Genomic DNA, 27,656 nt, shown 5'->3' with positions numbered 1-27,656 from the left:
TTCATCTCAGATTTTTAGACCACATCAAAACCCAAGTCTTTGTAGCTACACTTATACAAGGATTTTCTGATGTTCTCCTTGGTGGTGCTATTTCGGTTGGTGGTATAATGTTCTGATAATGCCAAGTGTGTGTTTTAAGGTGCGATGTCAGCAGCCAGGTACTAGTCTGTGTGGGTTTTCTTTTTGTATGAAGTGTCCATAGAGTTGTCCAGGTTGTGATGTATGATGATGTCCAGCATGGCAAATTTGTTTTCCTCTTTTTCCATTGTCTTCTGTCTTTTTCTATTGGGGACTTGATAGCTAAGGTACTATAGGTGATAAAGGTGAGCCATATATTGCCATATGCATGCTTTAGATTTCCATAAGAGTGAAGCCAAGCTTTTTGTGTCAAACTAGGAGCAGGCTATTGTTGAAGCAAAAGCACTTGCTTCTAATGGAATCAGAAACTCAAAAAACACACTAACCCAGCCCTCTACAATTGCACCAAGATTTTTTATGTCCACATTTCAAGGTACCCCGACCACAGATTTAAGACCTCAATGCTGAGACTCACATGTCACCTTTAGGAAGAAAAAAAAGAAAAACAGAACACAGTCCAGAATTCAGGGATGTTCATTTCAACCATGTCAGTAAATAATAAAGGTAGCATCAAAGCAGTTTTCTCTCCTTATTAGCACTATGATAAAATGTATCCAACCTGATGCTTTTGTTCATTAAAAAGAGACATGTTAACCAGTAACTGTCTCATTCAGCAAGAAATGAAAAGGGATATAAGAAGGCAAGCTATCATGCTCTGTGAGAGTAATTGATTCATTCAGGTATTAAGAATGCGGTCTTGAAAATCATCACACTGCTTGATTTTCTCTGTCAATGCCTGACTGTCTGGAAACCGTCAATCAGCTGCTTCATTTTCATGCATGGACATCACAGAACTGCTCTAACCATCTGTATTGGAAACTGATAAGTGTTGAGTATTGAATATGAGCCTGATCCAGGTGACACATTTCAAGGAAGGGTGAATTATTGTATACAGTAAAAAGATTTTTTTTAGCCATGTCTATCTGTTCCACAGGCAGCCTTGTGATGTGAATCCTTTGAATGGTGTTTCAGATGCAGCCCTTGCTCATTTTAATGAGACAGGCACTGTGGTTTCATGGTCATTTCTTGGGGGTACCATAGCTACCAAGCGGGGAACCTTGGATGTAGGTGAGGAAGGCCTGCTGCAGATAACTGGCTCTATGGGCCTCATCCTCTCTCATCCTCTGGATTTCTGTCTCCCTCAGACGCAGCCTCTCCTGAAGAGATGACATCTCGCTTTCTTTGTCCCGGAGCACCTCTCGGTGGTTACTATTCATTACTGCAGGACAAGGCAGAAAGAACTTCAGAGGTCTTGGAAACGCATGGAACAAAAGATACAACAACTATGTTACATGGACGGCAATGACCCAAATATTTATTTCATTCCAAACAATGAATCATAATTCATGCCTTATAGATGATTCCATCCACATGCTACAGGTTATTATTGATTTAATCACTAGTGTCTTAAATACGGGTTGGAAAAGCAGAGAGCTATAGATGAATAACATACAGGAGATAAGAGTGATTAAGGATGAACAGGGAAATGTTTCGGGAAGTGCCAAAAGTGTCATAGGAAGATGGAAAAAAATACTTTGAAGAGGCGATGAATTAGGAAAATGAGAGAACAAAGAATGGAAGAAGTGATTCAATATAGACCAAGAAGCAGCACAGATAAGTAGAGAATATACAACCCTTTATTTGTTAAATTAAATATACCTACAGCACAACTAGTCCACTGCATTTAACCCATCATAGATTAACCATGAACAGAGGGCAGCCATTTAGCAGCACCAGGGGTTGCAGCACCGTTCAGGCTAGGAGGAGCGCAGGAACTGAACTAGGCATGCTTGGCTCAGAGGATGTCTGCTCTAACTCCCTGCACAACATTGCCCCTTTAAGATGAGGTTAGGAGGGTATTCAAGAGGATGAATACTGGAAAGGTAGTTGGTTCTGATGACATAATACAGCCTTAGGGGCGGCACAGGCTAGTGTCACCCTGAGCCAGACTCGGGGGGGTTAGATGAAGAGGGTTGCATCAGGAAAGGTATCCAGTCTAAAACTTTTGCCAAAACCGAACATCCAAGTCAAATCGAAAACATACCGAATCGGTCAAGGCCCAGGTTAACAACAACTGCCATTGGTATCAATGACCTACAACAGGGGTGGACAAACGTTTTGGCTCAGGGGCCGCGTTGACTTTTAAAATTTGACATGGGCCGGGTCAGCACAAGATACAATACACATTATAAAAAAAAAATTAAAAAAACGCGTTTGTGAACAGTACATATTAGACTCATCTGACATTTGTCAGAACATTGTCTGACATTTGTTTTGAAAATAAAACCAGCTAGGTTTTGAAGGATCTGACATTTGCTTGCATTTCATGCACAACCTGTGTTTTCCTTTGTAGCTTCACGCCCAGCTCATTCATGAGTCAGTATGTCCGCAGTAAAGGCTAAATCACAAAGCCAATCTGTGTCATTCATCCAATTCATCCAATCATTCAATCATTCACATCAAGTATGAATTCTGTACCAATCTTTGGTGGGCCGGATAAAAAAGACCAGCGGGCCGGAGGGACTTTGAATATTGGGACAATGACAGAAAAAAGGTAGAGACTTGGTCGACATGATGCAGAGAAGGAAGGTAGATATACTGTGTGTCCAGGAGACCAGGTGGAAAGATAGTTAGGCTAAAAGCTTCAGAGCAGGTTTGAAGTTGTACTATCGTGGTAGTGACAGGAAGAGAAATGGAGTAGCAGATATCTTGAAGAAGGAGTTTGTTAGGAATGTTCTGGAGGTGAAGAATGTCAGATAGACGTGGTAGACTTTGCAAAAAGGATGGAAATGGCTGTAGTGAACACTTTTTTGCAGAAAAGACAGGAACATAGGGTAACTTATAAGAACTGAGGTAGGAGCATGCAGGTGGACTACATCTTGTTTAGACGAGGAAAGAGATCAGTGACTGCAAAGTAGTTGTAGGTGAGAGTGTAGCCAGACAGCATAGGACAGTGGTTTGTAGGATGACTGGTGACAAGGGAGATCAAGAGGACAAAGGCAGAGCAGAGGACAAAGTGTTGAAAGCTGAAAAGGGAGTACGGTTTTCAGGAAGGAGTTGAGAAAGGCTCTAAGTGATCAGGGAGAGCTTCCAGATGACTAGACAACTACAGCTAATGTGATCAGGAAGACAGGTAGGAGAGTACTTGGTGTATCGTCTGGAAGGAAAGTAGTTAAGGAGACTTGGTGGTGGAATGAAGAAGTGCAGGAGTATACACAGAGAAAGCAGTTAGCAGAGAAGAAGTGGGATACTGAGGGGACTGAAGCGAACAGACAGGAGTATAGTGAGATACAGCCTAAGGTAAAATGCAAAACAAAGGGCGTACGATGACTTGTTTGCACGGTTGGACAGTAAGGAGGGAAAGAATGATTTATACAGGTTGGCAAAACAGAGAAATAGAGATGGAAAGGATGTACAGCAGCTCCGGGTGATTAAGGATAGAGAGGGAAATGTATTGGCAGATGCGAGAAGAGTGATGGGAAGATGGAAAGAGTACTTTGAAGAGCTGATGAATATGGAAAATGAAAGAGAGGCAAGGGTAGCAGAGGTGACTATTGTAGACCACAAAGTAGTAGAGGTTGGTAAAGGTGAAGAGGATGACTGAAGAGGATGAAGAGTGGAAAGGCAGTTGGTCCTGATGATATACCTGTGGAGGTATGGAAGTGTCTTGGAGACACAGCAGTACAGTTTCTGACAAGATTATTCGACAGGATCTTAGCAAGCGAGAAGATGCCTGAGGAATAGAGAAAAAGTGTGATGGTGTCCATTTTTAAGAATAAGGGGGATGTGCAGAATTGCGGCAACTATAGAGGGATAAAGTTGATGAGCAATACAATCAAGTTATGAGAAAGAGTGGTGGAAACTAGACTGAGAGCAGAAGTCAGCATTTGTGAACAGCAGTATGGCTTCATACCTAGAAAGAGTACTACAGATGCAGAATTTGCAAATAGAGAAGAACAGAGAAGGTCAGGGGGAGCTGCATTGTGCTTTTGTAGAACTAGAAAAACCATATGACAGGGTGCCATGAGAGGAGCTCTGGTATTGTATGAGGAAGTCTGGAGTGGCAGAGAGATATGTTAGACTGGTGCAGGACATGTATGATGGCTGTGAGACAGTGGTGCGGTGTGCTGTAGAGGTAACAGAGAAGTTTAAGGGGAAGTAGGACAGGGATCAGCTCTGAGCCCCTCCTTGTTTGCTAAGATGATGAAAATGCTGACAGATAAGGTCGGACGGGAAACTCCATGGATTACGATGATATTGTGATCTGTAGTAAGAGCAGGGACAAGGATGGATTAGATCATGAATAGGTCCAAGGACAGCACATGTTAGATGTTTAGGAGATAAAGTCTGAGAGGCCAGACCCAGATCATTTTGACATGAATAGAGGAGGGTAATGATAGACAGAAGGCAACATGAAATTGTTTGGTGTGAGACAAGAGGATGCAGAGGATAGCTTTAGATTGAGGCAGATGATTTTCTGTGTCAACCACTGTGGTGAAGTGGAGAGGAAAAGAAGAGGAAATTTTATATTAAATATGTCCAATTTGTCCTCACTAAAATGTGAAAAAAAATTACTTTCCCTCTGAAAATATAACATAGCAATAATTTCTCATTTCAATAATTTGAGAACTTTTATTGAAACAACATTGTCATCTACTCTCTAAAGATACAGAAAGTGTGTCTAGTGTATCACAAATAATTTGAAAGCTAAAAATGGTATTGGATTAAAACCAGAATACTCAATGTCTTGATATCATAATTGCTTATTTTGACTTCTGTTTATGTCTTTGAAGGTTGTCAGTCATCCTTGATCCTTGTCAAAATTTTACGTTGGCAACTAGTCTTGCTTTCTTCCCTTGAAGATATTTCAACTCTCATCCAAGAGGCTTATTCAGTTCAATGTGGTAAACACAAAATGTTTTTATTTACATGGCGGCTATTCTCAGTTTTGTCTGAGAGTTTATATTATACTCCATGAGAACATAGTTAATGACAGAGGGAGGATACCTTTCATCTCTCTCTCCAGAGCGCTGACCTTCTCCTTCAGGCATTCCTGTGCCGTCCTCTCTGCGAGCATGTGTCCAATCTGCTCCTGCAGCTCTACCCTGACCCGGCTAACTTCAACAACCTTCTCCTGGTCCTTTCCTAACAGGTCCTGTGGAAGCACACAAGCCATATATTTTGTGAAAAGGCATCTCAATAACAACTAAAATACCTCTGGATATAAGAATGCTTAAAGGAGATCATCATTGATCACAATGCGACAGCAGTAGTTTTTAAAGCAAAAAATATCAGCTTTCAATTAAATCTCTATTTTCTTTTTTACCTCACCAGATATATGGCCAGCTTGAGGAGTACACTGACTTCTCCACACCGTAACATTGAGATTTAAGAGAGGAGAGGCAGCAGGTGTACTGACCTGCTGGAGCTCCTCGATCCTACGGCGTAGGCTGTCTGCCTCCATGCTGTGCTGGCTGTTTTTAGATTGCAGCTCAGAGATGGTGTGTTTCTGCTGGGAGCAGTGCAACTGGACCTCCTGCAAGGAAGAACGAAGCGAGCGAAGCTTCTCTTCCAAAGATGATGCTTTTTCCTGCTGCTCCAATTGAATCAAGGTGGATATAAAAAAAAAAAAATACTTCCATTAAAATGTGAATATATATGGAGCGTAAACCTTGTCTCATCAGGGGGCACTAAGTAAGGGCACACTCCTTTTATTAGGGCTTTTCATGTTTTTGTCAAGCAGATGTCAGGAAGACCATTCAGTAAATATAATGGCTGTATTATAATACAACCAGCATGATGCGGAACAGGGTTTAGGAGGACAAAATAAATTTTTCCCTATTATCTGCTTTGTAAGGACAGGATGTTTTAGCAAATGAAAGATTCATCTTTTTTAAACGCACCTCTTCCAAGCGAACTTGAGTACGAACTCTTCCCAGGTCCTCCTCAGCCTGCGCTCTCTCTGTCACACATGCTGCTAATGCTTTATTCAGCTCCTACAGTAGAGAGGAGCCTATTTTAATACGACATCATCATCAGTAGCCTAAGCAGCCTGAAAAGATTAACCCTCATATTATGTTAAGGGTCAATTTGACCCATTTCACCCATTGACCCAATGGGTCAAATTGACCCTTAACATAATATGAGGGTCAAGAATGTCAGAAATTCTGAATCTGAATGAATTCATAGATACTGCGTGGCCCTGGAAGCAATCCCTCAGAAGGGATCAAACCCACATCATATTTGGAGGCATATTTTCACCATCATTTAGGTGTGACCCTTTCATGTGTTTTCAATTAAGAACAGATTTTATGCATTATTGGTAACACCTTAATTAATAATTACAATCAAGCACAAACATTTTGTGATATGGGGCAACATGTATGTGCCTTGTGACCAACAAAAGCATCACAAAAAACATGGGTGTCACAATTCCAAAAATGAGATCGGGGCCTTGTGAGCCAGGTGGTGGCCGATGTTTGGTACCGTAGCTTAAAAAAGCTGCGGATATGGAATGGGTAAGGAACCCAAGCTGGTGTGAGAGCCCAAGACGTTATGGCAGGATACAATCGGACTCATCTTGATGCACAGCTTGCAACACTCACATGTGTCTCTTCAGGCTGTACAAACCTTTTACTAGAGATGACAGTGGAGAAGACCAACATGTGAAGCATTGTAGCTCAGGGGGTTAGAGTGGTCATCCTTGGAACCAAAAAATTCTGGTTTGATTCCCGGCTCCTCTTAGCCTGTCAAGTGTTGTTGAGCAAGATACTGAACCCCTGGTGCTGCTCAGCAGTTGCCTTCTGTTCAGCAGTTGCCTTCTTTAATCCATGATGGATTAAATACAGTGGTTGAATATTGCTGTGCTTTATAGAACTAAATCTGACGATAAAGGTCTTTCTTCTTCTTGGGCTCTGGAACCAGTCTCCTTGAGAGGGGTCAGAGTCTTTTCTAATCTGGAACTGCCCCCAGTGAGCGGCACCATGCAGGTATGGGCAAACGGATTGCCCTGATTCAGCACCTATATATTGGGGGTCAACCCAGTGGACGAGAGGGTAGCCTCCCTCCGCCCTTGGGTGGGGGGGACGACCTTTTGTCTGTTGTTTATTCTCAATTGTGGGTTCAAACTACCCACCCTTATTGGGATCCTTAGAGGAGCTGCTCGAGAGCGCTTCTACTTGGGACTCCCTTGTTCTACTGGAAGACCTCAACCTCACATTGGCAGTAACAGTAAGACGAGGAAGGGTGTGATTGAGAGGAATGGCTCCCAAGATCTCAACCTGAGATGTTTTCTGTTACTGAATTTCTGTGCTCATTACGGACTGTCCATAACAGACACTATGTTCAAGTATAAAGCTCCAACCTGGCGGGCGTAAAGATATGCATATCTGCACCTGGCACCAACACACCCTCGGTCGCAGTGTAATGATAGACTTTATGGTTGTGTTATCAGATATGCAGCTGCATGTTCTGGACAATCAAGTAAAGAGAGAGGCGGAGATGTCAACTGATCACCACCTGTTGGTGAGCTGGCACTGCTGGACGGGGAGGATGCCGGTCAGACCTCGTGGACCCAAATGTATCTTGAGGGTCTGGCAGAGCTTCAACTACATTCTGGGGAAGGTAAGAAACATTGAGTCCAAGTGGCCATGCTCTGTGCCTCCATTGTAGAGGTGGCGGACAGGAGCTGTGGCCATAAGGTCGTTGGCATATGTCGAGACAGTAATCCATTGGTGGACACCTGAAGTGAGAGATGCCGTCAAACTAAAGGAGAACTATTCGGCCTTTCTGGCTTGTGGGTCCGGAGGCAGCTGACAGATACTGCCAAGCCAAATAGCAGGCAGCTTCGGTGGTCACCGGGCATGGTAGAAGTTTGGTGAGACAATGGAGAATGACATCCGGGGGGCTTTGAGGAAATTATGGTCCACCATCTGGCTGCTCAGGAGGAGGAAAAAGTACACCGTCAACTCTGTGTATAGAGGGGATGCTGTGTCTCTGACCTCGACTCGTGACATTGTGGATCGTTTGAAGGATTACTTTCAATACCTCCTTGATCATGATCCCTTCCAATGAGGAAGCAGAGTCAGGGCCTATGGGGCGGGCCCCATATTTCTGGGGCTGAAATAGCCGAGGGAGTCAAAAAGCTACACAATGGAGGGACACCAGGAGATGGATGAAGTCCACCATGAGTTTCTTAAGGCTATGGATGTGTGGTTGACATGCCTCAGTAGCATTGCTTGGATGGGAGGGGCAGTGGAGTGTGATCTCCAGCTGTGGTTTCAGCAGAACTGGATCAGCACCTCCAAATCTGAGACCGTGGTTCTAAGCCAGACAGCGTCCCCTCCAGTTCAGGGATGAGGTCCTGCCCTAACTGAAGGAGCTTAAGTATCTCGGGTTCTTGTGCACAAGTGGGGGAAGTATGGAACAGGAGAACGACGGGCAGATAGGTGTGGCGACTAGAGTGATGCAAACCATGCATTGGTCTGTTGTGTTGAAACCAAAAGGTGAACCTCTCAGTTGCAGTCAGTCATGCTGTTTTTTTCAAAATAGGGCCCACTGTGATTTTTTTCATGTGTTGAATAATATTTGAGAACTGACCTCCTCCAGTTTGATTCTTTGTCCCTCTACTTTGAAAATGCGCTCCTGAAGTGCTCGTTCACTCTCTTCCTGATGACGAGTCACTTGCTCAATCTGCATAGAGATACATTATCAACAATAAAAGGTCATATCGGATCACTGGATGGATATTGACTTTCATTCTCAATACAGCTATGTCAATAGAATAGGATGAAGTCAAAAACAGCAACACTTACAGGATGATGCATCCCTGCTTTTTCTTAGTTAATACTCATTGCCTTGTTACTTATTATTGCTAATGTTGAGGTAATTTTCTACTAATTGTCAGGTAGTTAAAAAAGATGTTCCTTTTTCTTTTTAAATAAAACTAATGTTCATCTAAGTTTGTGCTCTCATATAGACCTTTTTAAGATTTTAGGACACTTAGGTAAAATAGTATATTTTGCCTTTTCATCTTCAAAGCAACAATTAACTCACTTTTCACCACTGGATGTTGCAATTCATTTTTTTTGGCTTCATGATGCTTTTGTTTTTTTTCAAATTTCTGATTCACATTCTGCTTCGCAGCAACTTCTTATACCTCTTGTTTTAAAAACTATGAGTAGGTAAAAAGATTAAAAAGATAAAACAATAAAAAATAGGTCATTTTTTTTCTCATGAGTGGATGTTTTTAGTGTTTTCCAGGATGTGTGGTAACCCAATAATTTCTCAAAATTCTGTTGAAATTACATTGGCAAAGTCTTTAATATGCATTAAATATGGGAATCATTTATTATATATAAAGATAATCCAGCATATAGCTAACCAAGAGCCTGCAATCACCTCTTTTTGCCGAAGACTGTCCATGTCCTCCAGGATCTGCTTAGACCTTCTTTTTTCTACCTCCAGAGAGTCTGTCAGAGGAGGAAACATGCATAATCTCTACCAAGTCTGTCAAGCTAAAAATGACATGAACATGACAATGTTCAAGTCGGTGTTACCTTCAGCCTGCACAAGTCGCAGCTTGAGTTCTGCTGTTCTGTTGGTCAGTTCCTGCTTCAGCTCAAAGACCTCATGCTGCTGTGACTTACACTTGCGCTCCAACTCTTCAACCTTCAACACACTGGCTCTTAGCTCTTGCATTAACCAAGTTAGAAAAGAAATGGGCATACATTCCTGTCCTGTCTTCATACCTGGGTCTTAAGTTGGAGGTTGTTTTCTGTTATGTTCTGAATTTCTCTTAGAAGCTTCCCTTCTCTGGCAACACTGTCCTGCAGGACAGGAAACCTCTTTATATAAATATGACAGACAAATTCAAGATGTGTTTTTTGTATGGTGTTCAATTTGGGAAATATTGTGTCTGTATGTTTGTATATACAGTGTGATGTATAATTCTAATGTCCAGATCGAGATCCCCTTACTCATTAGTAAAATAATGTAATAATAATAACCTAACATCATTATGCCCAAATGCCAGTGGAGGATACTGGCAATTTGCTGCCTTTAAAAGCCAGCAAATCAGAATTGTGTAAAACTGATCAAGAATTTTTTTTAAAATTATCCAGATATTTTATTTGTTACAAGGAGCTAGGTTCAATCTAAAAATTCAATAAGCAAATTATCAGGAATAAGCAAATAAATGAGTCACAAAAATCTGCCATATATTAGCTAAAATGGGCATGAAATATGCAGTTTCAAGAAAATGGCAATGTGAATCAGTTAGAAATAAGAAGAATCACACTGTGTGACTCTTGATGATTGTTTTTCACAAAGTGAAGTTTTACATACATCAATGGCAGGATTTTGTATAGATCCTGCCTTTAAAATTCTTTTTAATTTTGCCCTGTTGGCCAAACCCAGCACTTTTCTGCAGGGCTCTCTCTTAGTACCTCCTGATCTTTCTTCCTGTCTCTGCAATGCCGTTCTCTTTGGTCTTCCTTCTCAGCCTTCAGTCTCATCAGCTGCTCTCCCATGTTGTGGTTCTTCTGCTCGGACAGGGCAAGCGCAGCTTCTATCATATGCAATCTGAACATCATGGCATATATGGTCAGTTACACTATCTCCATCTTACAGTGACAAAACGTCACTGTGAGCTATAACTAGATACACCGGGTTTCTAACAAGCACGTAAGTTGGCTTGTGGGAAACAAGATTATCCCAAATACTTGAATTTTTTTTATTTTTATTTCATTAAGTTTTCTGAAAGGATGTAAGGATGAGTGCATGGCTACTTTCATCGTTACACTCAATCAGTGCCAAACCATGAGGCTACAGGGGAATAGAGAAAAAGAAAGTTTTGGACTTGATGTACTCAGGTTCAACAGTCAAGATCAATGGAGAGTGTGGAAAAGAGGTGAGGAAATGCAGGTTGGAACAGCTCGAGAAAAGTGTCAGGGGTAATGTATGACAAAAGAGTGCCAGTCAGAATGAAAGGAAAGGTGCCCGTTGATGCTGTATGATTTAGAGAAAGTGTCATTGAGGAAAAGACAGGAAGGAGAGTTAGAGGGAGCTGAATATAGAAATATAGGAAGTAAAAAGAAAAAAAAGATTACTTGGCAGTCAGAGAGTTGACAGCTGACTTCCTCTCATTTAGAGCTTCTTGCAGTTGGCTGATCTGTACTGAAGTGGATCTAATGAGAAAGCGTGAACAAAATAGTTAACATAATTTACAGGCCCCTGCAACAGGTAACAATTTGACATCAAAAAGATTTCTGTTAATTGTCACAAATATATCACTGTAACATAAAATGACGTAAATCTAACAGCAGCAACACGTCCGGCACATGAAAGTGATCATTAATGAGGTGCACTGGATGTATGCCCAACAAGATATCAATATCAGAAGATGATGAAATGTTTAAACTATTTAAGTTTTGTTCAGTGTGTTCATCTAGACAACACAATATACGAGTTGGCTATTGTCACTATCTAAATCCGGTTGCATTAGACCTTACAACATTGGTCTAAAAACCTACTTGTTGGTGTGGGTTGCTGCAGGGAATGTAGATATAACTAACTAATCAGATCTTCTACAAAGAGACTTGCATTTTTCATATCAGCTGACATATTCATATCCTGATACAGATAGATCTGTGATGTTAATCTTCATTATGATAAATCTTCGCTGGATCTTTTAAGTTCAGACCTGAGAAAATATATTGGGAGGCAAAATGTCTCTCCCACAATAAGAATTGACAGCAAGTACCATGACCTGGCTGACTCTGAATGTTCAAAGACACATGTGTCTACCTGCTGGACCTTCCCATCTCCTCCCTCTGCTTGTCAATGGTCTCCATCATGCTTTGGAACTGAGAGAAGAGACTTTGTTCACAAATACACTAACGTAATACTTTAACCCAAATCATGTATCAAAGTGACACACCTATCAAAAAGAACCCAACTTCAATGTGCTGTATTCACCTTAGGGTCTAACTAAAATTTGTCTATAACTTGATAAACACATTAAAAATCTTACCCATAGATAAAATACAGGGAAAGTTTAATACCAAATAAGTAGAGTGCACAAGTCTCTGCATTCCTCCGATCTTACCTGTCTGCCTTTCTCTTGCTTTAGGTTATGAATCTCCTTGCTAAGGACCTGTGTCCGGTTGTGACTCACTCTCAGGGATGATTGTCTGTCTGTATTGCGTCCTGTGGACTGATCTGGAGAACAAAAAGGGAGATAGACCCTGAGAAGAAGACAGCAGGCTGTGCCATAGTTAATCCTGGCTCACTACTATTTTTTGCCTAGGAGCTTTTATATAATTAAAATAGTAACAGTATAATTCAAGTAACAGGCAAGTGAAGCTTAATCTATAGCATGTTTAAAACAAACAGAATGCACTTTGCAGATATTTTCATATTCCATTTTTCAAAAAAAAAAATACATGAGAGGCTTTTTTAAATTTGATCAGGATCTTCGGATGGCTTTGAAATGAGGTCCGGCTGCAGAGTTTTGCACAACTGTATTTTAGAAAAGACAAGTGACTTGCAAAACCAGGAGAAATTCATGTGTTGATTAATTGTAATATAATTGTGAACAGTAATGGACAATGTAAGTCTAATTTCTTAAATGAAGCAGCACAGGACAAATTTATGGACAGGTGGTCAAAATGTTATCAACAAAAGCAGATATCAAGCTTATTAGTGGCATGTTGAACAGTATGGAGAAATGAAGCAATAAATAGTGTTGCAGTTGTTGAAAAAATCTCTATCATCAATTATAATGAATTAAAATGGAGGGAATTATTAAATAATCTTTAGGAAAGCAAAAGGTTTTCTAGTTTTTGATCACAGTTTCATCCGCACGGTTGTGATTTGGGTTGAACAAGCAACTCAATGTAAAAGGAAAACAGAATTTGCCCAAAATGGGATCCTGAAAGACTGTCCTGGACAGTAGATGAATAATTTCTATGATAATGTTTAAGACATTTAAAAAGGTTGTTAAGCAAGATTTAAATCGGTTACAAAGGAGAAGAAAGAATGGCTATCCACCTAATCATTATAATGAGATGCACTGAGAACTGGTTTCAAATTGTTATATGAGCTCAACAATTTCTCGATCAAATGCCTACATAAAAGTTCTACTGTGTAAAAATTGTCATCAAGGATTGGTGATCTGAAAAGGATCACATCCTCTAGCCTGTAAACAGTGAAGCTCAGTAAATTATTGTCAAAAGGGACAATGCACTATGTTCAGACTCTAACAACATCTAATTTGCATTGATTCTGAGAACATGTTTTGACCATCTTTTATTTGCTAGAGAAATGTGATCTGGAACATTAAAATAATCTTTGAATGAATAAGTGCAATAGGCCTAAATGGTAACTGTAGGGGCTCAAAAAAAATCAAGCTTAAGCACAAGTTTCTGATATGAAAATGTTAAAATAATTGTGCCGTATAGTCTCTTCTCAAAGGCAAAACTAGGCAGTGACTCAGGTCTGGAGTAGTTCACTGTGTCAAAATGCAACTTTGGGATTCAGAGGCTGCCAAAATTCAATCAACAGTTTAAGACAGACAAAAGCAAACCTAGAAAAATGTAGGTTTGAGTTGTTGCAGGTCATTGTGATTAACCTATAAGGGCTATGAAGGAATGCAGGTCCTGTTTAGAGTGTTTTTTTTCAACATGTAGCAAAGACAGACAAATGCATTATCAACAGTTTAGATCAGAGAAGCTAGAAAAACATACTAAGGGCTCTTAGCATGTCGCTGGGTATGTTGTTTCCTGCCAACTCCAAGTGCAACACACTCTTGTTGTTTTGCAAAGCCTCCAGGAGACCCCGACCTCCTAGCAGGCTGATATTGTTCCACCTCAAATCTTGGAGTAGCACAAGGTAATTCATGGAAAAAAGAAGATCAACAACAGTGTTATTATTTACTAAGTCATGATATGAATTGATTTAATATGTGAAAGACATCACCTCAAAGTCAGAGTACATATTTTTTCTGCAATTTGGCATATTTGAGTTGGAAATAAAAATCTGGTTGAAAAACTAGCAATCTTAAAAACAGCACAGTATTAACAATAGGTGTCTAAATAACATATTTGCATATGAAGTCCTGATATTAAACCAACCTATATTCAACCAAATATCAATATCTGAACAATATTGTTTTCCAGGAGTGAATATTTACACAAAAAATTATTTTTTTTGCAAGTACAATCTTGATTGGTAGAGTTTACATATCAGCATCATATACTGATACTGTGATATATATATATGAAAGCCTGATATCTGCGGGTATCCAGTGAACAAATACAAACAAATATTTAAGATCATTAAGTCACCTAGCACTTCCAAGGCTGTGTTGCGTTTGAGTGCCAGAGCAAGTTCAGAGGCACCATGGTGGTTGATCTGATTGTTGCGCAGGTCAAGGTGTGTCAGAGTATTGTTGGAAGCAAGACCCTCACAGAAGAGAGAGAAGCCTTCATCCCAAATTCCCAGTGCATTCCACTCCAATACCAGTCTGTATCAAATGTTCACAAGGATATTAGGCCAAGACAAAAGTAACAATGAAATTTGTTTTCAAAACTCTATAAAGAACCAAGAAAACTACTTATAATGACATATGATGGACATTTTTCTTTATTGACAAAAAGATTCTGTTACCAACATCAAATAGGGCAAAAAAGGGTGAAAGATAGGGTGAAAAAAATAGGGTGAAAAAACCTGAAGAGAAAATCATGAATAGTTCCCTTATAATTTGCAAAAAGGAGATGAATTTGAAAAACTATATATATGTGCGGATTAAATAGTAATACATGACATATTAGCAGTAGTAAAGAGGGGAAAGAAGAGCATATTCATGCCTGCATTCATAAAAGAAAAAAAAATAGGATTGTAGCTGCCAAGTTCAGAAAAAATGTTATTGAAAATTTGTCTGATATTGTAACATTATTCTCCCAAGTGGAAAATGTCATTCTCACCGTTGTATACTCTTGTTATTTGCCAGCAACTTTCCCAGTACCTCAGCCCCTGCTGCTCTTAGATTATTGCCCTGTGAAAATCTTGCACCATCAGATACCTGAAAACATGCACCATAAAAAATCCCACAGTAACTGGAGAAGAGTTTAATTACCTTTAGATCCAGAGATTTGACAGTTGTGTTACTGAACAGGCCAGTCAAAAACATTTTGGCACCTAAGACAAACACACATCGAAAAAAGTTAGATGTTGTCAACATAGTGTGTGCATCTGTGTGTTTTGACATAACTGATTTAATACATATTGTGAAACTATAAATGTGTTTAAAATTGTTTAATTCTAATGTTCTGAAACTTTTAAGGTAATTTTCTTCAAAATAAAACCACATGCACACACATTACTATATGTATGTCAAAATGATTATAATTAAGCATTTGCAAAAATATTGAGTTGATTGGTTATTTATCTCACATTCCTCACTGAGCATGCAGTCACTGAGCAACACTTCAGTGATGACAGTGTCTTTGTGGAAGCTTCTAGCCAGCATGCTAGAGGTCTCTACTGAAAGGCTCAGTCCACTCAGGTCCAGCATGGTTCCCTTCCCCTGCAAGTGGGCTACAATGCATTCCTGGGGCTGCACATTTGCCTCCTTGCAGACACGCAGGTATGTCCGTCTGAATTCCTCCATCCTACCTCACCAACGTTTCCTTTTTAAAACGTACATGCAAACAAGCAACAACAACGACGACAAAACATGAATCTAATATTGAACTATAACCCAATACTGTCTAGATAGTGACATAGTCTAAGTGACAAGCATGGACAGCTGGGTCGACAACAAACAAAATTTTCCTTCAATGCTGTTCCGTTTAAAAAACTTCGATACAGCTGATTGATTGATTGACAATTCTGGATTAGTCATGGTAATAGTTTACGAGTCTTACATTGGTGTAGGAACTGACAGCTACTTCGGTAGACACAAAAAGAACAGAAGGGGTTGAGAAAAATGGATCAAACCACTTAATGCAACTTCAAATGTGCCGTATTATACCCATTAGGAAATATCCATCTATGTAAACTTCAAGGCGTTTCAAACATGCCGGCAACTCGCGAGGCTATTCATTGTGAAGGGGCTTTCCGAAACAGGTAAAGACTTAATTTCAAAATAAACAAAGAAACCCCAGTTACCGTTCTTCTGGTTGTAAGAAGCAGCAGACGAGCAACAGACCCATCGCAAAAAAGCAGGAAGGGAAAGACGCAACGCACTGCATCATGGTAAGTGTAGTCTGGGATGAGTGAGCGTCGTCGACTAACGCCCAACTCTAGAATATTGTCTCAATAATAATAATAATAATAATAATAGCAATAATAATAACAATAATAATAATTATAATACACAGACATATATTTCAGATGATATGGTATGATCTGAAAGGTTGAATGAATGAAATGAAAGGAGAAAAAATCCTTTGAATATTGTAGCGAGTTACGAATTTTGGGGTTTATGTTGGTGCTTGTTTTCTGTGTGATTTGGGGGTTGCTGAGAATGATAGGGTGCGATGAATTCTGAGTTTTCACGAGCCTGCAATAGTTGTATTGCAGGCTCGTGTGGCGTGGCTTTGGCCAACAACAGCTATTGCTCATTAAACAGACGTTTTACTGTCACCCGGATGTTCCCCTTTCTAAAATGCTACGATATATATATATACACATATATGAAATGGACCTTTAAGTGCTTTGCTTAATGTTTTCTAAGGCAACATTTGTAAAGTTTTAAGAAAAGTCTCCTTTGTTTAAATGGAGATGTAATTTTTTGATGGAATTGAAATAGGGCACGATATCTTTAACCAGCAGGTGGCAATGTTTCAATTCCAAGCAATGTGAGCAGAAAACCGAAGAAGGAAGACGCGGAAACAGAGTGAGAAGAAGAAGAAGACGCCGCCGTAGGTTTCACCGGAGGCATGGCTGGAGCAAACACATCGGTCCCATTAACCAGTTCGCTTTCTAAACTCCAGTCGCTGAATGGACTCTTTGCTGTCTACAAGAAACAAGGGCCAACATCGACAGACGTCCTGAACGCAGTCAAGAACGCGCTATTAAAGGGTAGGAAGTGAATATTATCAAGGGAAAATACTGTCTACTGCCGGACACTTACACGAGCCCTCATGTGTGTTCTAGAAGCCGGTATACAGGATCACAACTCACGGAAAAGGCGGAAACAGAGTCTGAAGATGGGCCACGGCGGGACACTGGACAGTGCAGCCCATGGAGTGCTGGGTAAGACCCGGGGTGACGATGCCATCTTGTCCGGGCTTTATGTTTTCCGGATAGCTCATAGATAGTCAATTCGAATATTGTATAAATTGATTATTTTAACGTGCTTTGGAATGGCCAGGGATACAGATTGGGTGCTGCATTTGTCACAAAAGGGAAGTCGTAGGGATGTCCAGTGATTTTTAAAGGTGTCAATTACAAGTAAATTTACAGTGACGTTCACTCACGTTATAGGAGTAAATGCTCAAAATCATCAAGATGATTGAAAAATCCCCGGGATTTTTTTTTTTACCTGAGAGAGGTTCTTGTCCAAAGGTCAGGAAAGAAATGTCTTAAAAATCTACATGAAATAGTCTAAATATATATATATATATAAGAAACCTTTGGGGGGGAAAGGCTCCTTTAGGTTTGAGAGATTTTTAATTTTTCTATGCAGTGTTTTTCAGATGTCCATAAATTTCTAAATATTTTTAATCTTGTGCCAGAATATGTGCAATTGCACCATGTTGTCAATGTTGCAAATTTGGGGTTAATGGATATTTTGCAAATTACTTAGAAAGTAAATACATGTTATGTTAATCCAGATTATGGATTATGACATAACTAGAATTATAAAAAAATATGCATAATGAGAATTTGGGTTTTGGTAAATTAAAATGAGTAATAGATCAATTCATAGAACTGATACATATTGTTGATTTTATACATTAAATACTTTTTGATAAAACATTGTTTGTCAACATCTTGACTCTTTAGCTACTCTTTTTTTATCTATAAAATATTTTTCCAGCCTGTGCTGTAAATGCCAATGGTTTATTATTTAATGCCTAATTTACCTTTAAGTGGAGAAACACTGTGAGTATATTAGGAGTGAGTTTTACCCAGAAATAATTAAGAAATATTCAAAATAAGGTCAGATACTGTTTTTGAGTTAAACTGCTCCACAATTCGTTTTTGTGAAAGTTAATTTGATCAGTGTTGTAACTGTATCTTTACAGTCTTATGCACATATTGTGAGATGCATCAAGATGTGGCAAGTTACATTAACACATGTTTCAAAAATCTATGTGTGTACCTGTCACAGAAGATTTTGCTCAACTGACCAGAGCTGGGAAATTGCTTGATTTCCATCCTCAAAGTTACTGTTACAACACGCACATGCTATTGCAGACCAGTCCCAACGTTGTCGATTATCAAGTGATAACTGTATTTAATGCTGTGGTCTGTGACATGTGTTTCTTTTCAGTTGTTGGGATTGGAAATGGAACCAAAATGCTGAGTACAATGTTGGCTGGTTCTAAGGTGTGTGCGTTTCCACTTATTTAATCAGAAGATGTCCAAGTTCTTCACGTGATCTCACCTATTATTGTTCTGTATTACCCAGCCCTTTCGTCTAGTTTGCAAGTTGTTCTTGTGGAGATAAAAGAGTTGATAAAAGATATACTAATGATAAAGGAAGATTTGTGAAATGTATATGCGCCAAAAACAAAGAACATTCTTCACCACATTGATAAAGAGTGTATTTAAGAATTTATTTCTGTTCATTCAAGAACAACATGTTTTCATACATTATTGTTTGTGATTGACCAGAATTTCACAAGTCCAATGGAAGTCTCACAGAAACGGCAGAGGACTTAGATGAAAATGTGAAGCAAAATTCTGTCCAGCAAGATTTTCTGCTTGTCACTCTGTTACTATGCAGCTACTTGTACCTGGAGTAAGTCTGGTCATGCTCAAAATGTTTGCTTCTACTTTGAGTTACTTCACACTTCAGCACATTGACTCAAGGAGGAGGAGGAGGAGGAGGAGGCCAGGCTTGTAGGACGACAATTGTCTTCACTGATGAATGGCTTGCAACACACCAAAGACTGTGTTTCCCTTGTGTTTTTCTTGTTCTATGGGTATTTTTAGCTGTTTCCAGCCAATGACTTGCATTACTACTCATGTGTTAGAATACAACAATCAGTTTCACATTGCAGGTGCAGTGCATTATGGCATATAACTGATGCTTTACTCCGAAGTGACTGATTTATATGGCCCTGATTTGTAGACTGCAGCGCCATAATGGGAGAAACTTACATGGACTTTTTACATTTTTTGTCTCCAGAAATATGTTGCCATTGGTGAACTGGGTAAAGCAACAGATACTCTTGATGCCACTGGCCTAGTGACATTAGAGAAAGACTTTGGTAAGACTGTTTATTTTTCACCAAAACTCTCTTTTCCTTTTTTCTTTTCCGTCAGGGGTCGCCTTTGCAAATCACCTGCGTCCATCTAACCCTATCCTCTCCCTCTTATCTCACACCAACTAACTTCATGTCTTCTTTCACCTTCTCATCCAAAAGTCTCCTCTTTGATCTTCTTGGCCTCCTGCCCGAAATTTCCAATCTTAGGATCTTTTTACTGATGTATTCACTCTCTGTTCTGTACATGTTCAAGCCCTCTCTATCTGTCCTTTCTAACATTAAAAATCTTTTTCAACAAGCCTTTATGTCTGTAACTTTATGTCTGTAACTTTCACCTGTGAGGTGAAGTAAAATCCTTTAACCCCACAGAGCATATCACTCGGCTGGATATGGAAGAGAAGCTAAAAACTTTTGTTGGTGACATTATGCAGGTCCCACCGCTGTAAGTAAAACCTTTAAAATGCTTAAATATTTTAGGGCTTGTGCGTCCAGAGGTGTTTTAACCCTGAAAGGCACGGCATTGGTGCCCAAAGCCATTTGGTTGTACAAAAAACAGTTTTAAAAGACTAGCTCTGTCAGAATCAGAGGCCTTTGAAAGCTACTCCACCATGATGAGACAAAGTTATTGAAGTTTTGAAGTATTTCCCTTTCAATTGCTTAGATAACTATTGATGCATTTAAGTATTTGAAATATCTTTGAAGCGACTACAAGCCCGAAGACAAAATGTCTTGCAAATTCCGGTTGATTTTATATGTATTTCATGCTGAAATAGTTACCCAAATAACAGACCATATATTGCAATGTTTGTTCATTTATACATCCCAGCTTTCCATTTTTTTCAATCCCATATGGCATCTGAATATTGCAAAATTACTTCCCATTACTCCAATCCATCCCCCAAAATCATATTTAGGCCAAGAATAGAACAATTCAAAATTCTGCTTTTGTTACTTTCTTTGTTACTACTTACTTTCAAGTAATTGTTTAGGAAAATTGTGGCCATTAGAGGGCACTCACAACAGACCGATCATGTCTATGCAAGAGGTTTTTACAGGTTGAGCTTAGCAGAAGAGAACTCCAACCCTACTATGATATTGATTGACATGAAGTCTTTGTTCGCAATTTTTTTCATCAGGATGATTAAAAAGCATGATTGTGCAATTATTTCGTTCTCATATTCCAGGTACTCAGCACTGAAGAAGGATGGCCAGCGCATGTCTGTCCTGCTGAAGAAGGGTCAGAAGGTTGAGGCCAAACCTGCACGTTCCGTCACAGTGTACAACCTGGCCTTGCAAGAGTTCAAGCCTCCACTCTTCACTCTGGGTTTGTGCTCACTACAAAACTTGTGTGCAATTGTAATCTCTGGCTTCTACTTAAATAACTTCCTGAACTGGGTGCTTTAACATAAAAGTGTTTTCTTTGCAGATATTGAATGTGGTGGTGGGTTTTATGTCAGAAGCTTGGTGGATGACCTGGGAAAAGGTGAGGTTTAATTTTTTCGAAGGAACACGGTTGCCAATTTTCCTAAAAAAAAAACGTTTGAGGACTTGTAAACTTTTATAGTTGTCAGACATTGAGAAAAACCCCTCCGATTTTTTTGTTTTGTTTTTATTCATAGTTCCCCAAAATTATAAGGTGTAGTAACTAAGTCACAGCACCCCACTCTTTTATGAGCTTCTGCTCCTTTCAGCTTTTACCTTCAGGGGTCGCCACAGTTAGTCAACCTTCTTCATCTAACCCTATTCTCTGTGTCCTCCTCTCTCACACCAACTACCTTCATATCCTCTCTCACTACGTCCATAAATCTTCTTTTTGGTCTTCCTCGAGACCTCCTGCCTGGCAGCTCCAATCCCAGCATCTCTCTACCAATATATTCACTCTCCCTCCGCTGTACATGACCGAACCATCTCAGTCTGGCCTCTCTGACCGTCTCTCCAAAACATCTAACATGAGCCGTCCCTCTGATAGACTCTGATCCTATCAATCCTGGTCACACCCAAAGAGAACCTTAGCATATTCATCTCTGCTACCTCTAACTCTGCGGCCTGTCTTTTTGTCATTGGAACAGTTTCTAGGCCATACATCATCACTGGTCTCACCACTGTCTTGTACACCTTTCCTTTCATTCTGGCTGATAGTCTTCTGTCACATAGTACCCCTGACACTTTTCTCAATCCATCCAAACCTGCTTGAACCCATCTCTTCACCTGTATTCCACATTCTCCGTTGCTCTGGATTGTTGACCCCAAGTACCTGAAATCCTCCAACTTCTTGATCTCCACTCCCTGTAGCCTCATTGTTCCACCCCAGTTCCTCTCATTCACACACATATACTCTGTCTTGCTGCTAACTATCATTCCTCTCCTTTCCAGCATCCTCTCCTTTCCAGCGCATACCTCCACCTCTCTAGATTTTCCTCAACCTTTTCTCTGCTCTCATTGCAGATCACAATGTCATCTGCAAATATCATGGTCCATGGAGATTCCTGTCTAACCTCATCTTTCAGCCTATCCATCACCATTGCGAACAGAAGGGGCTCAGAGCTGATCCCTGGTGGAGTCCCATCTCCACCTTGAACTTCTCTGTTACACCTACAGCACACCGCACCCATGTCTCACAGCTAGTATACATGTCCTGCACCAGTCTAACATACAGTACTTCTCTGCCATTCTAGATTTCCTCATACAATTCCAGAGCTCCTCTCTTGGCACCCTGTCATATGCTTTTTCTAGGTCTACAAAAACACAATGCAGCTTCCTCTGAGCTTCTCTGTTGGCATTCTCAAAGCAAATATTGCATCTGTAGTACTCTTTCTAGGCATGAAGCCATACTGCTGTTCATAAATGCTGACTTCTGCTCCGTCTAGTTTCCACCACTCTTTCCCATAACTTCATTGTATGGCTCATCAACTTTATCCCTTTATAGTTGCCGCAATTCTGCATATCCCCAATATTCTTAAAATGGGCACCATACTGCTTGCCTCTCCTAGACATTTCATCAGGACCAACTGCCTTTCCACTCTTCATCCTGTTCGATGCCTTCTTCACTTCGCTTTGACTAATCTCTGCTACTTTGTGGTCCCCAATAGTCACCTGTTCTACCCTTGCCTCTCTTTCATTTGCCACATTCATCAGCTCCTCAAAGTACTCTTTCCATCTTCCCATCACTCTTCTAGCATCTGTCAAAACATTTCCCTCTCTCATTTCCCTCTCCTTAATAAGTTGAACCTGTTGTACATCCTTTTCATTGTTATTTCTCTGTTTCGCCACCCTGTATATATAATTCTATCCCTCCTTACTGTACAACTGCGCATACAAGTCATTGTACACCCTTTGTTTTGCCTATGCTACCTCTATCTTTACCTTACGTTATATCTCCCTGTACTCCTGTCGGTTCTCTCCAGTCCCCCTCAGTGTCACAGTTCTTCTTCCGTTTTCTCTATATATGGTCCTGCACTTCCTCATTCCACCACCGAGCCTCCTTATCTACTTTCCTTCCAGATGACACACCAAGTACTCTCCTACCTGTCTCCCAGATAGCACTAGCTGTTGTTGTCCAATCATCTGTAAGCTCTCCCTGACCATCCAGAGCCTTTCTCAACTCATCCCTGAAAACCATACAACACTCCTCCCTTTTCAGCTTCCACGACTTTGTCCTCTGCTCTGCCTTTGTCCTCTTGATCTTCCTTGTCACCAGAGTCATCCTACAAACCACCATCCTATGCTGTCTAACTACACTTTCACCTACAACTACTTTGCAGTCACTTATCTGTTTCTGGTTGCCTTATCTGTACAAGATGTAGTCTACCTGCGTGCTCCTACCTCCGCTCTTTTAAGTTACCCTATGTTCCTGTCTTTTCTGGAAACAAGTGTTCACTACAGCCATTTCCATCCTTTTTGCAAAATCTACCACCATCTGTCCCTCTGTGTTCCTATCCTGTATGCCAAAATTTACCCATCACTTCTTCATCCCCTCTATTGCCTTCACCAACAGAACTTCTCCTTCTCCTCAAATTCACATCCCACCTGCGGGGAATAGCCGACATTGGGCATCACACCTTTAATTTCCAATTTCAAACTCATAAGTCTATTCCCTCCACCTCCAGAACATTCCTAACAAAACTCCTCCTTCAAGATAACTCCTACTCCATTTTAACTTCTTGTCAGTACCATGATAGTACAACTTCAAGCCTGCTCCTAAGCGTCTAGCTTTACTACCCTTCCACCCGGTCTCCCGGACACACAGTATATCCACTTTCCTTCTCTGCATCATGTCAACCAACTCTCAAACTTTTCCTGTCATAGTACCAACATTAAAAGTCTCTACTCTCAGTCCCAGACTCTTGCCTTTCCTCTTCTCTCTCTGCTTCCAAACACGCCTTCCTCTTCTCCTTTTTGACATACAGTAGCCCAGTTTCCATTGGTTCGCTGTAGGTCATCACAACTGATGGCGGTTGTAAACCCGGGCCTTGACCGATCCAGTTTGATCTGGATATTATGATTGATTTGGATGTTTGGATTCGGCAAAAGTTTTACATGCCGGATGTCCTTCCTGACCCAACCCTCTGCATTTATCCGGGCTTGGGACCGGCGCAGGGAGACACTGCTTGTCTCCCTGCCTAGCAAATTAACATTACATGGAAAAAAAAGTACAAAATGACTTGAAAATGTGTAAATTATAATAAAACATTAAAGAAACTACAGAAAATGTATAATTTAAAGCTTATCCTGAGGAAATAGATCCAACTAAATAATTTTCAGTTATTGTAAAATACCTGAAAACTCAAAACCATAACGAAGCATTGTATTGTCCTTTGGCTTAGAATTTCCAATTATGTTAGGTAAACTGTATAATTAAAATGAAATTTCAACATATCTATAGCAATCAGAAATTATTATATTTTTTCCGAAACATGAACATGTAGTGACCTTAAAATTGTTAAATAATGTGAAATGTTGTGGGGGGAAAAGGTTTGCTGCCTCCTGTAACTCACATATTTGTGACAGGAGAAGGAGTTCGAAATCCATTCAATTGGGTTGTTATGGAAAATGTTGTGGAAATGTGTGGAACAGTGTTAATATTTAAGTGTCCTTAAGAGGAAATATGCTGTTTCTGCTGTAGCTCTGTCTTCATGTGCTCATGTCAAAGAGCTGACCCGTACCAAGCAGGGTCAATTCACCCTTGAGGAGCACACCTTGTATGAGGATCACTGGAAGTTGGAGCACGTCCTGAAATCTCTGCAGCCCTGTGATATACCAAGGCTCTCAAAGGTCGACACTTGAGAAAACTGGCTCGATGCACCTGGACATGGAAGTGGTTTGTTTCCAGAGCGAGGCAGGTGTTTGTATTCAGACAGAGTAGGTAATGGGTGCAGATTAAGCTCTTGGACTCCTTCATTGCCCTGGTTTCATTGGTTTCTACCCTTCAGCCAGTCTGTGCCCCCTCTTCTGGCCTTAAGACAGGCCAACACTTTAAGTACTGTACATTCCCATCTTTATGTATCGATTCCACACTATGTTCATGAATATCAATGCAACATCAAAGAACACCAACAGCTAACTGTTCAAAATTTATAGGTATTAAAAAAAAAAACCCATCAAGATTGTAGCTGAAAAGACTTGATTCCTGTTTTGTTTTGTTTTTTAATGTAAGTAAAGTATGAGTGGACATAATTAACAGAAATAACTGAATCTGTTTGAACAGGTAAAATAAATTACTTGATACAACTGACTGCACTGAAAAACTAAAACATGAGACCTGGGTTTATTTCTGGCAATGACCTGCAGTTTATTTCAAGCCGGTCATTTATACTGGATTTATTTCTCAGCTGAATGAATAAATACATTGATAGAAAATGTATCAATTGTCATTTTGAGTTATTTTGAATTTTAGCTATTTATTAATAACAGCTGAAAGAGTGTGTCTTTCCATTTATTTTGTCTAGTCAATGTTTGTTGCATTTGAGGTTTTTTTTTTTTGATTGACTTTTTTTAGACTTAGCAAGCATCTGTTTCTGTCTTTATATGGTTTATTGGTTAGTCCTTTATGTTAGGGACAAATCCAACAGTGGGTCGACATTGGAATGCTGATCTTGTCTTGTAAGTGTTGTTGCCCCGAAGGTTTTGTAAATGCGGCATTTCGAAAGTCATTTTGCAGATTAAATGTAGAACTTTCATGTGAGAATAATAAAGTTATTCTTTTAAATGCTGACATCAGATAATCATAAATCATAAGATTTCTCATTAAGTTGTAAGTGAAATTGCAGTATCTGCATAAAGGTTTGTAATCACGACATTAGATCAGATTCATTTTTATTGCTCATTGTTAGAAGGCATCCCTATCCTCACTACCTTCTGTGTGAACAAATGTATAAAGTGCAGTAAGGTGCAATGCCTCCCATCATCCCATATGGGTTGTGTGATTTCCTCTTGTTTTCTGATAACTCCTCATACATGTATAACAGTGTCTACAATAACTGCTGTGAATCGTTGATTTAACCAAACATCGTTCCAAATATAGATGAAATCCACATTTTCAAGTGGCTTCGTGTGATATGGCATTGGAAGATAGACGGCGCCAGCTGCTTCCCAGCTGAAGTTATCAATCAGAAGTGCGACGCCACGATAAACCAGTCGGATCAATGGGCTGCAATCATTGTCTCAGTCCAAATATTGGCCGTTCGCTACCTCCTTTGATGTCTTCAAGGCTGCCCGCAGCAGTATTTACCCTCGGAATCCACTTTTATCTAAATTACCGACGTTTGAAAAGTTGGCTGTCCAGCTGCGCGCTTTCGACGCGTCACCGAATCCAGCACGGGATAGGATGAGGAGACATCCGTCAGGGAAGCGGCAGACTCGCGACTTATCAGCCACCCCAATGAACCGTAAGGATACCGAGGACTTGTCAGTTGTTCGGGTTTATCTGCGCGTTACCGCGGACAAACGTAGAGTCTTTATCACATTTACCGCATTGAGGGTGGACATACTGAGTGAATCACATGTCGCTTCATCGTCAAGATGGGTATTGTAGTTAAAACCCATTACTTGACGATAACGAGTTTGATTAGTTATAGTGATTAGAAACAGATCACACCTCCCCCGTCTTTGGACTTTCCCCTTGAATTTGGGGAACTTTTCGGATGCAAAGTTTGAAGTTAAACGGTTATAATGCTGTGTTCCGGACAATTTGACTTTTGTTACCTTTGCTGTTAAATTCAGCTTTCTAGTTTCACTCTAGATGTTCAATTTGCTGTGGCGGCAACCGACCGGTCCAAATCGTGAGCCAGCGCTGGAAAGGGAACTATCCAGTTCCTCTCTCAGTGGCAAATATGTAATTACGCACAGTCGTTGTGCACAACTCTGCGTCTCTGAAGCTGACAAACATGAAGGATTTTTGACAGAAGATAGTTTCAGCTCAAGTGAGAAATTTCCAATGATCTGTATCAAGTCATTGATACTCTCTGAATCTGACAAACGTGAATGATTTTTGACAGAAGATAGTTGCAGCTCAAGTGAGAAATTTCCAATGACCTGTATCAGGACCCTACTCTGTTTCCATTTTGCACATGGAGTCAACATGAATGTACAGATCACTGACAGGGAATCTGGACACCAAGACCCCTTGGAGAAAGCCTCGGAGCAATATTGTGACACAAATTTGCTACCAGTTCCCCCTCTACGTAAGGACTGCCGTGAAAACATCAAGATAACACTGGGAGTGAGAACGTGCTGAAGGTGCAGGCCAAAGGAAAAAGTAGGAAAAATATTTCAACTGCACCTATATTCAATTTCTGATATGTTATATAGAAATATATAATGCCTTAAAATGTAGTTTAAAACAAACGGCATTGTAGCTTGAATTTTGAGACTGTGAAGAGATGTCAGAATGTCTGAAGGAAACATATACCTATATAGGAGCAATGTGTTCATGATCACTTGGCCTTAACCTTCTCCAGGCAGATGTTGCAGATTTGCGACAGCTAAATGCGACTTAGCTAATTACGCCACAACTTAATTTGAGCCTGAGAGGGTTAAAACGCGTATTAACATTATGAAAAATCAAATCATGTCCTTTAC

General features: G+C 40.1%; 2 protein-coding genes across 5 annotated transcripts; one reads left to right on the top strand and one right to left on the bottom strand.

Moving 5' to 3' along the window:
- Positions 1-473: 473 nt before the first annotated feature.
- Positions 474-16,364, bottom strand: lrrc45 (leucine rich repeat containing 45). 4 transcript variants are annotated; one of them, XM_086140771.1, is made up of 18 exons: positions 16,309-16,364; positions 15,592-15,827; positions 15,275-15,336; positions 15,123-15,193; positions 14,484-14,662; positions 13,884-14,012; positions 12,245-12,357; positions 11,944-12,002; positions 11,247-11,324; positions 10,584-10,719; positions 9,888-9,965; positions 9,696-9,807; positions 9,538-9,608; positions 8,737-8,829; positions 6,042-6,134; positions 5,558-5,731; positions 5,146-5,293; positions 474-1,357 (listed from the first exon to the last, which is right to left on the bottom strand). In XM_086140771.1, the coding sequence occupies exons 2-18, from the start codon at positions 15,806-15,808 to the stop codon at positions 1,158-1,160; spliced, it is 2,013 nt and encodes a 670-aa protein (XP_085996897.1). In that variant the 5' UTR covers positions 15,809-15,827; positions 16,309-16,364; the 3' UTR covers positions 474-1,157. The 4 variants fall into 4 exon arrangements, with proteins under 4 accessions (XP_085996897.1, XP_085996899.1, XP_085996898.1 ...); XM_086140773.1 differs by having other exon boundaries at positions 15,601-15,827; XM_086140772.1 differs by lacking the exon at positions 16,309-16,364 and adding an exon at positions 16,065-16,084.
- A 643-nt stretch (positions 16,365-17,007) lies between these two features.
- trub1 (TruB pseudouridine (psi) synthase family member 1) lies at positions 17,008-26,078 on the top strand. The gene is made up of 8 exons (XM_086140776.1): positions 17,008-17,223; positions 17,299-17,397; positions 18,641-18,696; positions 19,502-19,583; positions 19,950-20,022; positions 20,765-20,904; positions 21,007-21,063; positions 24,703-26,078. Exons 1-8 carry the CDS (start codon positions 17,082-17,084, stop codon positions 24,861-24,863), a joined length of 810 nt encoding a protein of 269 aa, XP_085996902.1. The 5' UTR covers positions 17,008-17,081; the 3' UTR covers positions 24,864-26,078.
- Positions 26,079-27,656: the final 1,578 nt, after the last annotated feature.

This window comes from Fistularia commersonii, chromosome 33 (assembly GCF_037954325.1).
Source record: "Fistularia commersonii isolate RoL2024-O1a breed Wild chromosome 33, RoL_Fcom_v1.0, whole genome shotgun sequence".
In the NCBI taxonomy this organism is placed as follows: Eukaryota; Metazoa; Chordata; class Actinopteri; order Syngnathiformes; family Fistulariidae; genus Fistularia; species Fistularia commersonii.
This window is presented reverse-complemented; position numbering and strand designations above follow the sequence as displayed.